The following is a 15,389-nucleotide window of genomic DNA, read 5'->3' on the forward strand; positions in this document are numbered from 1 at the left end:
ACAAGTGGCTTCTGTTTGTAAATGCTGTTTAAAGATCGTCCCGTTTGAATAGTACATTCTTTTTTCTTTTTCTTTTTTTTTTGAAACTTCTGTGAAAAAAGAAGAAAAAATCTTGTAGTAACGTGATATAGATAAAATAAAAACGTAATTAAAAATTTTTTTACACGAACTCACAATTCAAATATCCAAGCTACATTGGTCAAGTTCAAACAATTAAAAGGACTTGAGAAAAAATGGAAATTACGAAGCTTCATTCGTGACTCTTCCCATGACTTCGGACAACTGTCTTAAGGTGTCGAGGACTGTCAATCTCATGTTAATTTTCCATTACGCTCGCGTCACGAGAATATCGTTAAACACTTCTCATTTGTTAAAAGGAATTTTTCAATTTAACTTGAATAAGTAAACTAATCAAAAATAGCAATAAGCAAGGATCAGGCCGTCTTATCTAGAATATGAAAAAAAAAAATTGACTTCCAAGCAAAGAAGATGAAGATGGCAAAAGGCAATGCGCCTTTACAGCTAAGAATTGGTGGTATGGGTGGGTTACACCACAAAACATGATGACATAGAATTACTTCTCGGAAACGGTACAAAACTTTCAACCACCCATACATATTACATGCTCTACTGAACAACTGAGCCATGCAACGTTAGGAGTGTAGCGGTGACGAGTTTTGGAAAAGAAGCAGCCGCCACAGCCACGATCGGAGTACCGAACGCCTTCTGGTATCGTTTACGCGTTTGTGACCAAACACCATTAGTCTGAAATTTCCGTAGCCCATTGTCGTGATGGTGATTGATTGCCAAGCTTGCAATTTTTTTTTTTTTGGTGACTGACGAGAAAATTCGCAGCCGCTGTTCGAAAGTGCATATTGAATAAACTCTATTCCGTACAATAGCTCGTCAATTAAACGAAAGGAAAAGACGTACCATGTAAGCCTTATATGACGGCCAAATGTTCCAATACAGATTTCAATTCCAGTTGGTAAAAAGACACCATACCAACTCTACTATTTCGACTAATTCAAAAAAACAACAAGCTTGTAATTTTGTTGGTTTCTTTTTTTTTTTTTTGGACATACTTTTGCAGCGATGGAAGGAGGTTTGCAGAGTTGGAGGCCCTCCCGTTATTCCTTCCTCGTATTATCTTCGATACGACAAAATTTTATCATCAATAAATTTGTAAACTGGAAACGAGGGAATAGAAATTGAATGTTAAATATTCAAAGTCATTGCTGTGAACAGATCAAATATAAAACCAAGCTGCAGGAAATTACTGGAGACACATTCGAGCAATTGGACGTACAAATGTTATTTTACACTCGAAATACGTATTACAGAAAATTCATAGTAGGAAATAATTAAGCGCTTCATGTATTGATTGTACGTCTTAAGTAACAAGCCAGAAATTCCAAAACCAGTGGCCGGTGAGCTGCGGCTGATTCCGCTGCAGAGGTTATTTAGAGCATTCTGGAAAGCCGTTAAAGGGCTGTCTAATCAAGAATTAATGGTTAAAGCCACCGCCCTACTGCGACCAGTCACCACCTTTACACCTTGCATGAAAAGAGAACGGTCGGCTCTATTGTCCTTCGGCGATCAAAAGTTCTCCAACTCTCTCCAGACATGTGACATGTCTTGCTCAGGTTTTGCAAAGAACAAATCCTTTATCTAGAAGCTTATTAAGGTAATTTTGAGCCTTTAGTCCCCTTACATTTGTTTCTTATGAACTGAAAAATCAATTGTCCATAAAAAAAAGAAAAAGTTACTAATTGTTTCACACTTCCATTTGTTTCAAGGATTACCTAGTACGATCAGGGGAAAACAAATTGAATTTTCTTCAACGGAAAATATTTTGCAGGAACTATTTTTGGGGGATATCCTTTCTGCTCTCATATTTTGGCCAAAATTTACAAAGTAGGTCTCCTTTTGATTATCTGTTTTAAGGTTTTTTGCACTTGGTAGTTTTAATGTTTCAAAGCTTGGTAGATTTTGCAGTACTTTGTGTCAATTTTTCCGCTTATGTGTTATTAAGGGTTTTAGTTGGTGTTTGATTCCTTAAGCTAATAATGTGTCGTTTTTGCCGACTGAAGGTGGTTTGCCAAGAACCCCAGCTTTAGCTACAAAAAGTTTTCCTTTTATTTATTTATTTATTTTGGTTGAGAATAAAAAACAAAATGGTTAAACTTCGTCTTATATCTTTTTCTTGTGAAATTAAAAATTGGACCATTCCCCTTTGTCCTCGGATCCAATTGGGCCTTCGGGGCCACATTTACTGTGAGAAGTTGAAGCTTCACTGGATTGATTGCAGATAACATACTGGACGACAACCTTTTGTTCTTGCAAGAGGAGTAAAAATACAGAGGAGGACCAGCTCTCTTGGTTTTGTTTTATTTTGGTATAATCCACAGATATCTATATCCGTTTAACGATTTGCGACTAATCCTGTTCGAGTCGAGTCCGACCTCTTGCAGGAAAGCTGTTCCAACGTTGTCCTTTCCATTTCCATGGATTTTGAATCTGATACCTCATGGTTAAGGGATGGAAGCCCCTTCTGCTTGCACCAACATCCGTTGGTTCGGTTTTGTTTTATGACTCAACAGTCTGTGCTTCCCAACTAAGCCAACTTGTGTTGGCTTCTTTTTCCAATTTATTTCTTCTAAATTTAAGGGACCGTTTATTCATTCCCCTAACCAATCTAACAGGACATTGAATGCAACCTTTTTTTTTTTTTTTTGTGGGTTCAATAAAGACTTCAAACCTAATAAAGGGATAGGAGAAAGGGAAAAAAAAAACTGACAGTCGAACTAGGTCAGGTCCCACCTGAGATGGATCATTTATGGAGTTGAAAAATAATTAGAGACAGGTGCCTCCAAAAAAAGAAAAAAAAGTAAATTAGGGAAAGGTCCTGAAGTGTGAATCTCCTTGCTCTGGATGGGGCAGTATTGGGCCAACAAGAATTACAAGTTTTAATCCATAGGTAGCCAATGAGTTGGGTAGGCAGGATTTAGTTAGGATACAAAAATATGCTGTACACCCAAGGTAGCCCATATGCCATTGTCTGCTTTGTTACGGTGGGAAAACAAGATGGGCAAACTGCTAGTCTAATCTGGTTGAGTTTACCCATCACAAATGGAAGCTCCCGCAAAACCCAAAAGGTCTCGTCCCACATTCAGGCGTGGCTTCACTGGCCCAAGTTAGGGTCCTTTTCGAAATTTGTTCTGGTGATGTGACTTTGCAAAATCGGATGCTTAAATTCTATCCTATTAGCTCCTTTTATTTCTTTTTCGGTCGTACATTAATATCTCGTTGATGGTATTCGTGTACCTAAAAGTTAAAAAGTAAAGTATGTAGATCCAATCTAACGAGCAGAAACATTAATTAGATAGATGATCGTGAAATCTCTAATTCGATTCTTAAATTTTGTTGATTCTCCCTTTCCCGTATAAGGCTAGTGTCTCCCTTTGCACAAAACCTCCAGAAAAATAATTAAATTAAAGCTTCTTCTCCAAGTTGGATGATTGAATAGTGAATGAATTCCTCCGTATAGCAACTGCACAGACTTTAAAAAAAAAAAAAAAAGGGGAGTAGAAACTTATCTGAGATTTAGACGAGTCAAAAGTTGCTAAAGCAACAATATTCCGTCCCCAACATTTTCTCAACTAAACTTTGGTAAGTGCATCAATCAAACAACAATGGTCCTCTCCTTTCCTAAGTTTTATTTAGGAGACAACCTAAGTGGTTGACGACTTTTGGCAAACCAACAAAGAGATGGACCGGCCTTTCTATGACTTCCTCGAGCAAGTTTGGTATCCTAAATTCCAAATTTTTACTTGCTGACACACTAGAATGAATGAAGTGGAGCTTTTCTTTTCTTTCTTTCTTTAGTATTGAGTATTGGAGAAGCCAACAAGAGTGTCACTACTCACTTAGGGTCTAAATTTGTTTGATGTTGAATATTTCAATTTGAAGAAGAAGAAATGAAGCCATAAAAAATGAGTACACTTCTTAGGTTGGTATGACTCCACTCCACATGGAAATCTTGTGTCAAAATTTGACATATAGACCATAAATGTCTAGTACCAAACTAGTAATTATTATCTTTTCTTGAAGGGCCGAAGGGATCTTTCATCTTTATTGGGAAAGCAAATAGGGTGCGAAGCCATGGAGCGAGAGACAAAATACTTACTAGGCTTTTTCACAATACTTACTAATTGATTGGAACTATGGAAGAAAACAAAACTCAAAAAGGGTCCATTTTGATGCTACTAAACTACTGCAAAAATGCTAGTACACATTACCAAGTGCTCCCTCGTCTCGTCAAACCACCTAGCTTAAGCTTTGCCATTCTTCTCCGCAATTTCCGCCCGAAACTCACACCAGCTTAATGTGATCCCCCTCCCATCAAGAAAAAGAGGGCTAAGAACTTTTACTGCAAAATATATTATAACGATTTAATGTATGTACGTAAGAATAAAAGATGTGTTTATGAAAGATATACAATTTTTTTGAAAAATCAAAAAGTGTATTTCCTAGGTAACCTTCCTTCACGTTAAGCTGGGTTGAACACATACACTAGAAGATTTCTTAACTCAAAAAAAAAAAAAAAAATACTCGAGTTTAAGAATGCAAAGGTTAAAATAAGACTGGGTTCTTCTGTCTTTACCGAAATAAATAAATAAATAAATAAAAGAAAATTTCCCATGACTGTGAGAGAACCAAATTTTTTTGAAGATCATGTAGTCTGCGGATGAATCAAATTACGAATAAAAAAAGGGTTGATACTTCAAAATCAATTTACTGGGATACTAGTATCCCAGCATCAGTCCAACATGTGATCTTGTGTTGGTATTCTTTTTTAACCTTTAGCATTTTACACGTTACTTGATTCCATTGAGATTCTCAATCTTTCAATTTCAGCTTTTGACTTTGACTTCAGTCTACTTAGGACACCTGTCAGCATGGCAAAAAATAATAATAATAATAATAATAAAGAGCGAACAGTTGCGACTCCCAGCCCGCAGTTAACTGAAGACTCGAGCCTGCCTCAGTTCTTTTATGGCTACTGAATACTGAGTGGGTATATTTTTTTCCCATGAAAAATATATAATTTTTTATTTTAAATTATCTTTTTATTTCATATAATTGTGTCAAAAAATAATACTATAATAAATATATTAAATAATATTTCAACAATTGATTTATGAAATTTACTTTAACCTGCTATTAGGTGTATAAAAAAAAAAATTGTTTGCCCGGTTCTTCATGATTGCCACCATTCTAGACCAATACAAAACATCTCTTGCTAATTGAGAGGCCAAGATGATTAAGTATTAGTGAGAAACATGGACTAAAGAAAAGCAAAAAAAAAAAAAAAGAAAGACAAATATCGTGTACACGCATCATTTCCCTATACACCCTACAATGCACAATAATGAGGGGTGGGATGCACAATACATGAACAAAAAGAAGCGCTGTGGTTTTGCTTTCAAAGTTTAAAACAAGTTCAAATGGACAATAGTTTCATGAGCAATCATGAACACCATGCGTGCTTGAGATTACTGATTAATGGAGCCGTTTAAATTTCAGGCTATGATATCCGATAATAATACAAAATTTTGAAATTTTAATCACTTGACTCCTATAACCAATCATTATAGGCCATGGCGAACAAAGTCAAAATTTAATTCAATTATCCCTTTTCACACATATGGTTTGTCGGGCAAAGAGAGCCAGAGGGTAACTACAGAGTATAGAACAATAATAGATGATAGAAGAAATGAAAATTGAAAAGACTTTCAGTGCTCCGTGACGAGCGCATTGATTGGGAGAATTTTGCTGCCGTTATGTTAGGTGCCTAACATCCATCCAGGCTCCATACAAGATAGAAATGCCAAAAAGTTATCCTTAAGTTCCATGGCTGGAATTAGGGTTACAAAGGAAGAACTTAAGTGGAGAATGAGCAGACAAGGAGCAACTGTTTACTTGTTTTCCTTACTGGATTACGCAAAATAGAAAATGCAATCAAGATAAGAGAGAGGGGAACTAAGAAGCAATAAGATGGACAACAATTAGAAGAGGGTTTTTAGAGATCTTTTCGTAATTAAGTTCAGGTTCGAATTCTGAACCTCAATCTGACAATTAGGGATATGAATAATGTGGGGCGAGATGAGAGGATAAAAAAAAAAGAAGAGGATAACGACAATGCTGATAGCAGTAAGGGAAAACAAAAATAAACCATCAAAAGAGCAAATCTGTAGCCTCCAAGCTACGTAAATTATTGTTATTAAATTAATGGCAGTCCAAGAGTAGAGTACCCAAACCACATTGGACCTGAGTATTGCAATTTGCGCGGCGCATGATGTCCCATGCCGCCCTCATCTCAACCCTGGTCCCACTTGCTCTTGCGCGCACAGGAAACTTTTTATCTCCATGCACCATTTTTCAAGGGATAGGATTTTTTTCCCCGTACACGGATGTTACGCTCGTATAACGACTGTATCATGGGAATATGATAGGACGCAGCAGTATTTAAAAAAGTGGATTCAAACTTGATTTGATCCGATTTTTTTAAAGACTAAATGGTTTTAATCATACTACTATATCAACTCAACGGGTGGTGTAATCTAATCTAAACCATTGAATATTTAAAAATCGAATCTATCCAAATTTTAACTAAAAAATGTACTGGAGGAGTGGTAACCGCTGTAACAACAAAGCAAAGCAGTAATATTGGCATTTTTGTTACTTCAATTTTTCATTCAAGACGGCTCCAAAAACATGAATTTTATCTTAAGAATGGATGTGTCGCATTAATTTAGCCCAAGCCAGTGTTAACTTAAAAGGTAATTAGATGCATCTGCTGCTAACTGCCCTCGGCCAAGAAAAACAAATCTTTAATGCAAGTAGTCACTATAAGTTACGTTCTTTTTCTGTCAAGTAAAGTAATTACTTTTTTTTTTTTTTTTGTCTGACAGAGGGGATATCCGGGCCGTCGGATAAACCGGACCCGACTAATCCCTCACCGGTCCGAGAGGAGAGGTCCCATCCCCCGAATACGATAACCATGGAATTCGAACCCTGGCCAGCACTGGACAACAGCTCCTAAGGAGGCGTGCTATGACCAATCGAGCTGCCCACGAGGAGCTTAGTAAAGTAATTACTTGTATCTTCGTTATTAGTGGTACAAATGATGAATCAAATTTCCTTGATAATGCCATAGTACTTGTACTATTAAATGCTACAGCCGCAGAAAAATAATAATAGAAAAAAAGTGAAACAGGGTCTGTTTCACTGTTTGTTCATACCCACCCATATATATAATATATGGGTCTGGACTGGAGTTCCAAGTGGACCCGTGGAAACCGCTTCATTATCTGGGTTTTGGATCAGATTAATGAGGAGGAAGAATCAGCCGTTCCAATCATCATAATCGGGTCACGGAAACCACCCATCATCAGAATAGCTCGTCAGATTCCAATAATAGCCTTCAGCCCCTCAATCCATCTCTCTGTTCTAATGAAACTAGGAGGCATGAACGCGCTTCGCGCGATAGAAATATAAAATGCCCTGTCCAGTTTTGAACTAATCAAAATAATAATTTATGTAGAAAAATATATTTTTAAGTATAGGTATTCTACAAGTCTGAAGTTTTGTTGATATTTCTTGGATGTTTCTCACAAAGCGTTTGGTGAATGGCAATTGGCAATTTACATTTTTTAGAAAACCATTTCTGATGAAACAATGGAGCCAACGTAGTATATAATATAGAGTAAGGAAAGAAAGAGTACCGCACAAGTTCCTCTTGTTTATGATTATAATTAAGAGACCAACATTTAAATATCTGTAGTTTGTTTTCAAGGCATGACTCTTTAATAATTTTCCAAATTAAGATTTTTTTTTCTTTCAATTTTTTTTTCTATGTGTATTACATCTAAACTATTAATTTTGTTATCAATTATTCTTATTTAGTAGTGAGAGGTAAATAATAACAGACTTTAAAAAAATTATAAATTAATTTTAATATTGTCATTCCATCAAATATTTTCTTTTTTTATCATACATTTTTGTTAGCTTCCATTTTGATCTTTAGTGGCATGAATAGGTGGTATAGAATTGCAGTATTTCTTTAAGTCCTAACATTTTTTTGTATTTTATTCAGGCCTATTATTAAAAGTATTTGAATGTTTGTTATTGGCCTGTAAGTTTTAAGCTTAAATTTATATTTTTCAAATTATTGTATTTTTATGTATTTGATCATGACTGCGCCACTATCCTAGCGTACTCAATATCTTCTAATGTAACATAGTCACTGTATAAAAGGTTATGCCTGTGTTATTATGGTATCAATTTATGATACTTTTATTAATAAAAATATTTTGAAGACTAATGTTAAGAAAAGAAATAATCAGAACGATAATTTATATTTTGTTCTTTTTGGAGAACTGACGTATGATAAATGGAAGCTAAGAGAAATATTTTTGGTTCTTTTTCTTTTTTTGTTGTTTGAGGGGGGAGGGGGTTCAGTCGGAGGCAAAAGCCTAGTTACATAGGAATATTCCACCCATCTAAAAAGTCTGAAGGGCTAATTTTCCTGCTTTGATGGTTTATTGAAATGCTTAAGATTGCAACCATCACATTGGATAAAAAAAATGCACCATCGAAAATGCTATTCAGGCCTGTAGTCAAAATGGATAAAAAGTTGGAAGCCAAAAAAAAAAGGGATACTATCTGTAACAAAAAGATTAAGGAAATAAGTAGCTGCCTTTGTTTGAGAGCATTGGTAATGGAAGAGTCCAAGGCATTAAAATGTGAGTCTGTGTCTCAGAGAAAGCTAAAACATCATAGATAAGATTTCCTTTTGTGCGCAAGAAAACCATATTATTTTCGTCAATAAGATTGTCTTTGCAGAAGGAATGCCATCCTTGCTCGAAACATCCATCTTTGATGTCGATTTGCCAATGCTGTATACCATGGTAGATTGTAATAGCATGACCGTTTTGAAGACCAAGTGAATGAAAAATAGCAGCAGAGATTTCCTACAAGAGAAAAAAGCTAGTGTGAATTTATCTGTTTTAAAAGAATGTATAATAGTGATCTGAACAGGTAACCTGCTTTTCTCTGTTTGAGCAAAAGAAAACGTGACACCATGGTCTTCCTTCTGGTATTTGGGGTACCTCTTGATCAGCCATTTCTGTAATCATTATAGTTAGCAATAAAAATAAAAATTATTTTCATCACGAGCGTAAAAAGATTCGAACATATAATAATGGAAAGTGGGAAAACAGAATCATATACCTGTATTTGCAAAAGCTTCTGAACTGATATCAATGATGTTTTGCAACCACTGAGTGACGGAAGTGATAGAGTGTAGAGATGGTTCACCTGTGTACTGCAGCACCATTGGATAATCTTCAATGAATTTTCTGCTGATATAGTATACAGCTGTTCCTTCATCTGATGTCTTAGCTGTTGCAGCATGGATGCGTTTCTTATCAAATGTGCAAAGGAAAAACTCTATGTTATCTGTTCCAACTGCTTTCCATTTTTTGAAAGGATTTCTAGGCTTATCCATTGGAAAAGTGATGATTTTTGCTACAGGTGTTAGAAAGAAATGGAAGCATGATTTCATGAATGTTTGAGCTTTATTTATAAGACCATGTTGTTTAATACATGATGTAATGAAAAGAAAGCCATCAGAGAGGGTGGTTGAATGAGTTAAATGAGTAATGAATAGAGAGACTGCAACACGGTCTTCTGTTGTATGTGCAATAAAGAGAGGTGTCTAGATTTTCTAAAATAGCAACGGAGCAATTGATTATCTCAGCTGAACAGAGTTTAGATATACCAAATAGAATAGAAAATCTCTGAACATTGATACTTGTTCAGATACAAGTTTAATAGCTATATTAAAGATTCTGCAATTTTTTTGTACAGATGGAACTTTGGATTCCTTGTTTTTTGTTTGGAATAGTTTTATCAATTCCATTTTAGTTTCTTAGTTCAATTAAGTGATAGAGACTGCAACATGACCTGATATAATGCAGCCATGGTACCTGTTTAGATATAGACTTAATAGCTACATTAAAGATTCTGCATTTCCTGTAAAAATGGAACTCTGGAACTTTGTTTCTTAACATGTAGTTTAGGGAAGTTGTTAAGATTGTCTCAGCATTAACAAATTGCAGAGGCTTTAATTTCAGAGGAGTGTATCTATAGTTAGTCTCAGGAGTTTTACATATATTTAGATAAATGCTGTAATAACCGAAGAGAAAACAAATAAATGTAGTTTTGATAATTATAATTAAAACAGGTGACTATCTATTATCATCTCCAATGGATTGATAAACTGAAAAATACGGCATCAGCAAGATAGAAATGAGGTATGATGTACTACTGATGGTAGAAAAGCATCGCTGCAATAGCTATGATAGAAAAGCAGTTCCAAACAGAAACCAATACAATATAGTATTAAAAGTAAATAGTCTATAATTCGGTCTAAGAGTATGACCTTGCAAACGAAATTTGTATACATAACCATTGCAGAAAAGTATTCCTAAAGACAAGTCAATGGCACACAGCATTAGCAAAAGGATTAAACCAGAATGCTAAAGCATAAAGCGATGGTGTGTTGGAGTAAACTCATATATTTCTTGGTTTCTTGTTGGAAGTAAAACCATCAACATCTAAAACGTCTTGCTGCTTATCCAGAGATTCCTGAGAACCAGTTTGAAGAAGCATTTTTGGCTTTGATGAAGAATGCTCCTTGCCTATATAAATACTTAATTAGCAAAACTAACAATAATTATAATGTATGAAATCAAAAATTAATTTATATAGAATCTAAGATTACCTGATTGAGAAATCATGGTAACTGTAGCATTTGTTGCAGTGGAGACATTCTGTGAGCTGTTTTCTTTAGCATATTCAATGGAATTCATGTCTGAAAACCTTTGTTGTTTAGTTTCAGATTCTTCAAACCTAGCCTCCAACCGAATTCTTGCTTTTGGTGAAGATGGCTGCTTATCTGTGTGATTGTTTATTTAGCTAGACTATCAGTAACCATAATGTAGGAAACTAAGAAGTTAATTTATAAATGAAGTAAATAATATTACCTTCAATGTGTTTATGCTGAGTACTATTTTCTTCAGGATATTCAATGGATTTGATCTCTGAAGTGTCTTCGAAGTAATACTCTATAGTGTAGCGTTTATGACTGTTTCCTTCTTTAGTAGTGCCTGGCTTGATTTGAACTATGAACATTTTTGTTTTCAGCTCTTTATGAACCTTATCCAATGGCAAGTCTATTTTCTACAGTTTAAAAGAATTGTTGAGATCATAAAATCATATATTCAGCAGCAATAATAATTTATTTTAAGCATATCTGGTTATTGATTAATGAATGTATGCAGCATTCGGTACTATGTAACAGGAACTTGCCTTGTCATAATATTCCATTGCTTCCAGTGCAGTCATTTTGAGCAAGCCTTCAGCTAATTCGCCAAACACTGATGCAGTGATTGTATCAGTATCATCAGTTAGATCAACATCAAATCGGCACCTATATTAGCAAAAAAGCATGCCATTCAAAAATTGCAAAAAATGCTCACTGAAAAAATTAGCAATAGTATGGAGAATAGCATAGATAAAGCAGAAATAGATGATTTTAGTTATATCAGGTCTAATAAAAAGAAAGGGATAAAAACAAGCAAACTTAACAATAAGCATAATACCAATCTAAATATTCCACAAGAAGAGAAAAAGCATGCCATTCAAAAATTGTAAAAAATGCTCACTGTAAGGATTAACAACAATATGGAGAATAGCATAGATAAAGCAGAAATACATGATTTTAGTTATATCAGGCCTAATAAAAAGAAAGGGAAAAAAAGCTGACGATAGAAAGTGCTGGAAAACAATAAAATTTTGAACAGATCTGCATTGTATCTGGGAAAAAAAAAACGATTGCTTGAAACCATCACCAACAGAACTCGATAATGTTATTTTCTTGACAGTCATAGTCCAGCCAGGCTGAAAGCATATGGAAAAGAAAATTCTTGGAATAGATCGGCAAAAAGAATGATTTTTTGTTTCTTATGAGAGCGCTAGACCAATATTAAAGGGCGGGGGACAAGAAGGAGGGAAAAAGTGCAATAGTCCAGAGACTAAAAAAACCACATCACGAAACACACAACTACATAGCCTCGAGTTTGCAAGGGAGAACCACAAAAAAGGGAAAAAAAATAGCGCAACGCAGGGGAAAAAAAAACAACGCAAAGGCCAACGTCAAACCCATGTAGACCAGATAACGGAACAACCAAACAAAAATACAACGCAACGTGGAGGTAAAAAGCAAAAAAAGGAAAAAAACACCGCAACAAAAAAAGGCAAGATCGACGCTCACCGGAGAGGAAAAACACCAAAGGAGGAAATATCAACCCTAGGCTAAAACATACAAAGAAAAGTCACATTGAAGAAAACTTACCGGTGTAGAAGGCGAAGTGGCGATGGTGATTATTGTTGGTAGTTCTGAGTTTGAGGGATCTGAGGAGTGGCGGCGGAGGAGAAGAAAACCGTCTTCTGTTCAAGAAAGAGAGACAAAAAGAATGAAATAAAGAAAAGAAAGGACAGAATAGAAGAAACGGCGGAGTTAACCTTAGTTCGAAAAATTTTTTTTGTTGCGTGTAAAAAGACATGGCCGAACTCCTGGCAATGAAGAAGTAGAAAACTCACCGGAAAGAAATTTTATGGAAGAAATAGAAAAGGTACAATGGCGGAGGAGGAGCGTACCTCACCGGAAAGGAAGAGGTAGAAAAGGTACAATGGAGGAGGAGGAGGCGACGCGAACGGACGGCAGCTGATCTGGACTACTGCAACACAAAGAAAGCGAGAGACAGAGGATGCATGGCCGCTACGCAGCTCAAAATGGGAATCAAAGAACAAAAAGCAAAAAAATCAGTTTCAGGTTACAACTCACAAAGGAAGCTCACAGTGAATCATGCACTTCACCGGAAGTAAAAAGAAGAAGAGATAAAAAGAAGACAACGGAGGAAAAGGAGGAGAACCCAACGGCTACCACTGCAACCCAGAGACCGCGAGAGACCGAGGATCAATGCTCCTTGCGTAGTAAGAAGAGAAACAGAGCAATATCGTCAAGAAGAAGGAGAGAGAGAAGTTAGGCAAAAGCAGAGGCATTGGATTCTGCCAGATTGAGAAACAAGTCTTTCAATGTGGCAGAGCAGGCAGCAGGAGCCTCAGTGCGGCAGAGAACGCAGCAGCAGACACATGGGTTACTGACAGAAAGAGAAGAGGCCAACGGAGCCGAACCTGCTGCGCCATGCGCGAACAACACAACGCTCCCAACCCACATGCGCGGCACGTGAGAGGACGACGAAAGTTTTGGCTGAATGCTGTTGGGACGTTATCTACTTATGTTGAAGAAAGAGAAGAGGCCAACGGAGCCGAACCTGCTGCGCCATGCGCGAACAACACAACGCTCCCAACCCACATGCGCGGCACGTGAGAGGACGACGAAAGTTTTAGCTGAATGCTGTTGGGACGTTATCTACTTATGTTGATTATGTTGAAGAAAGAGAAGAGGCCAACGGAGCCGAACCTGCTGCGCCATGCGCGAACAACACAACGCTCCCAACCCACATGCGCGGCACGTGAGAGGACGACGAAAGTTTTGGCTGAATGCTGTTGGGACGTTATCTACTTATGTTGATGAAAGGCTGCAACCCGATGGGCGCCCCTGGAAGCTGGAACCCACCAATGTAAATGGTCCATCACAAAAACGATTCACACCTCCTCTTCTTTATCAACGACCACCAGCTAAAAACTAAAACGAGACGGAGCAAAAAGCAAAACGACAAATCAATGACGCGCAAGCTGGATAACCAACCTACCACTGCCCACTGCATCCTACACCCTATTTCAACAGCCGTCTACTGCCACTGCGGCAGTACTTGTCCCCTTGTGCTATTCATGATCATCGATACGTCCTAGACGGACCCCTCTTATTCATTTGCTCTACCCAATTTACCCACCATTTTTTTTCCTTTTTTCCTATTTTTGCAAATTTATACAGTCTACTCCCACCACTATCTATTTATCAAATTACTCTTTTAGCCTGGTTGAGAATCCCTATGAGAAACTTTTAATTTTTTTTTGTGGCTATTTCAATAATGCGACCAATATATAATATCGTTGTACACTTGTTCTAGGGCTAAGATTGTAGATTTGATTAGAGATGCAGATTAGTTATGCCGAAACACTAATTAAACGGATGGAAAAGAATATACTTATAAAGCAATGGGTTCGGCAAGATTAATGTAGAAATTACACCATGCATTAAAGTTAAATTCAAGCTGAGTAATATTTCTAGAATGTTGTGTTTGGATTGCATTTTTTGTGATTTTTCATGGAAAAAATACTGTAGCGATGTGATGTATGTGAGGGAAAAAAGGTAATAGGAAAATGTAATCACGGAAAATGACGTAATTTTTCGACGGAAACCGACAATCCAAACAAGGCTACAATACTTCCAGTATTTGTCCTTATTTCAAAAAGAAAATCAGTTGATTAAGAATTATTGCTGCTTATGTTTTCAATTGTTCTTGATGGGAAGAGTTATTAGAAGACTTAAAGACCATTGTTTTACGGGTAGGGGAGGGGGGGTACAGTTGGTGTAACAAATTAGATAAGGAGATCAAATCAGAAATTGATTTCATTACTGTTCGTAAATGGCTAAAAGCCATAATTTAATAATTAGGTGAAACAACCGTTTCTCTTGAGAAGGTAAGGCAACTAATTATTAATTAAATCTGCCATTCATTTTAGCCTTACATAGCCGATAAACATGACTTGTTATACAAACCAATATTGTGCTTCCAATACTTTTCTTTTTGGGTTTTTCTTTTTTTTGTTAATATGATGTTTAGCGTTTTAAATGATAATTGCTTTCAAGTTATTATGACCAAAACTATCCATAAAAAATGAAGCACCGTGGCATACACGTTATTCACAATGTTTTTTTTTTTTTTGGCAATCTACATGTTGCTTTCAAAGCCAACTATTGCTATCATCTTTATTTTCATTCTACCAACATGGCTTGCAACTGAACATGATCTAAGTCTCAACCGCTGCTATAAGCTTAGTAAATATAAATCTTTAGGTTGCAACCATAAGTTGGTCCAATAAAAGTTTAAAATATTTTCTTACCACAATCTATATTAGCACCATATCTATGTCTTAATTATTTATCTTATCCACCTCAAAGATACCTTTCACGTTTTAATCAACATGATTATCGCGACAAATTCTTTATGCACAAAATGTCATTTGTGCGTGTTAGGATTGCAATTTTTTTTTTTTTGGGATTGCAATTT

At 36.2% G+C, this 15,389-nt stretch overlaps 2 protein-coding genes across 2 annotated transcripts; both read right to left on the reverse strand.

The window, feature by feature from the left end:
- Positions 1-8,771: 8,771 nt before the first annotated feature.
- On the reverse strand, positions 8,772-9,480 carry LOC113749300. Its single transcript, XM_027292988.1, has 3 exons — positions 9,298-9,480; positions 9,111-9,193; positions 8,772-9,038 (listed from the first exon to the last, which is right to left on the reverse strand). Exons 1-3 carry the CDS (start codon positions 9,478-9,480, stop codon positions 8,834-8,836), a joined length of 471 nt encoding a protein of 156 aa, XP_027148789.1. The 3' UTR covers positions 8,772-8,833.
- A 959-nt stretch (positions 9,481-10,439) lies between these two features.
- Positions 10,440-12,907, reverse strand: LOC113749979. Its single transcript, XM_027293875.1, has 7 exons — positions 12,795-12,907; positions 12,655-12,705; positions 12,485-12,579; positions 11,440-11,507; positions 11,115-11,310; positions 10,853-11,026; positions 10,440-10,769 (listed from the first exon to the last, which is right to left on the reverse strand). The coding sequence occupies exons 2-7, from the start codon at positions 12,693-12,695 to the stop codon at positions 10,642-10,644; spliced, it is 702 nt and encodes a 233-aa protein (XP_027149676.1). The 5' UTR covers positions 12,696-12,705; positions 12,795-12,907; the 3' UTR covers positions 10,440-10,641.
- Positions 12,908-15,389: the final 2,482 nt, after the last annotated feature.

The sequence above is a fragment of the Coffea eugenioides genome, chromosome 10, assembly GCF_003713205.1.
Source record: "Coffea eugenioides isolate CCC68of chromosome 10, Ceug_1.0, whole genome shotgun sequence".
Lineage (NCBI taxonomy): Eukaryota > Viridiplantae > Streptophyta > Magnoliopsida > Gentianales > Rubiaceae > Coffea > Coffea eugenioides.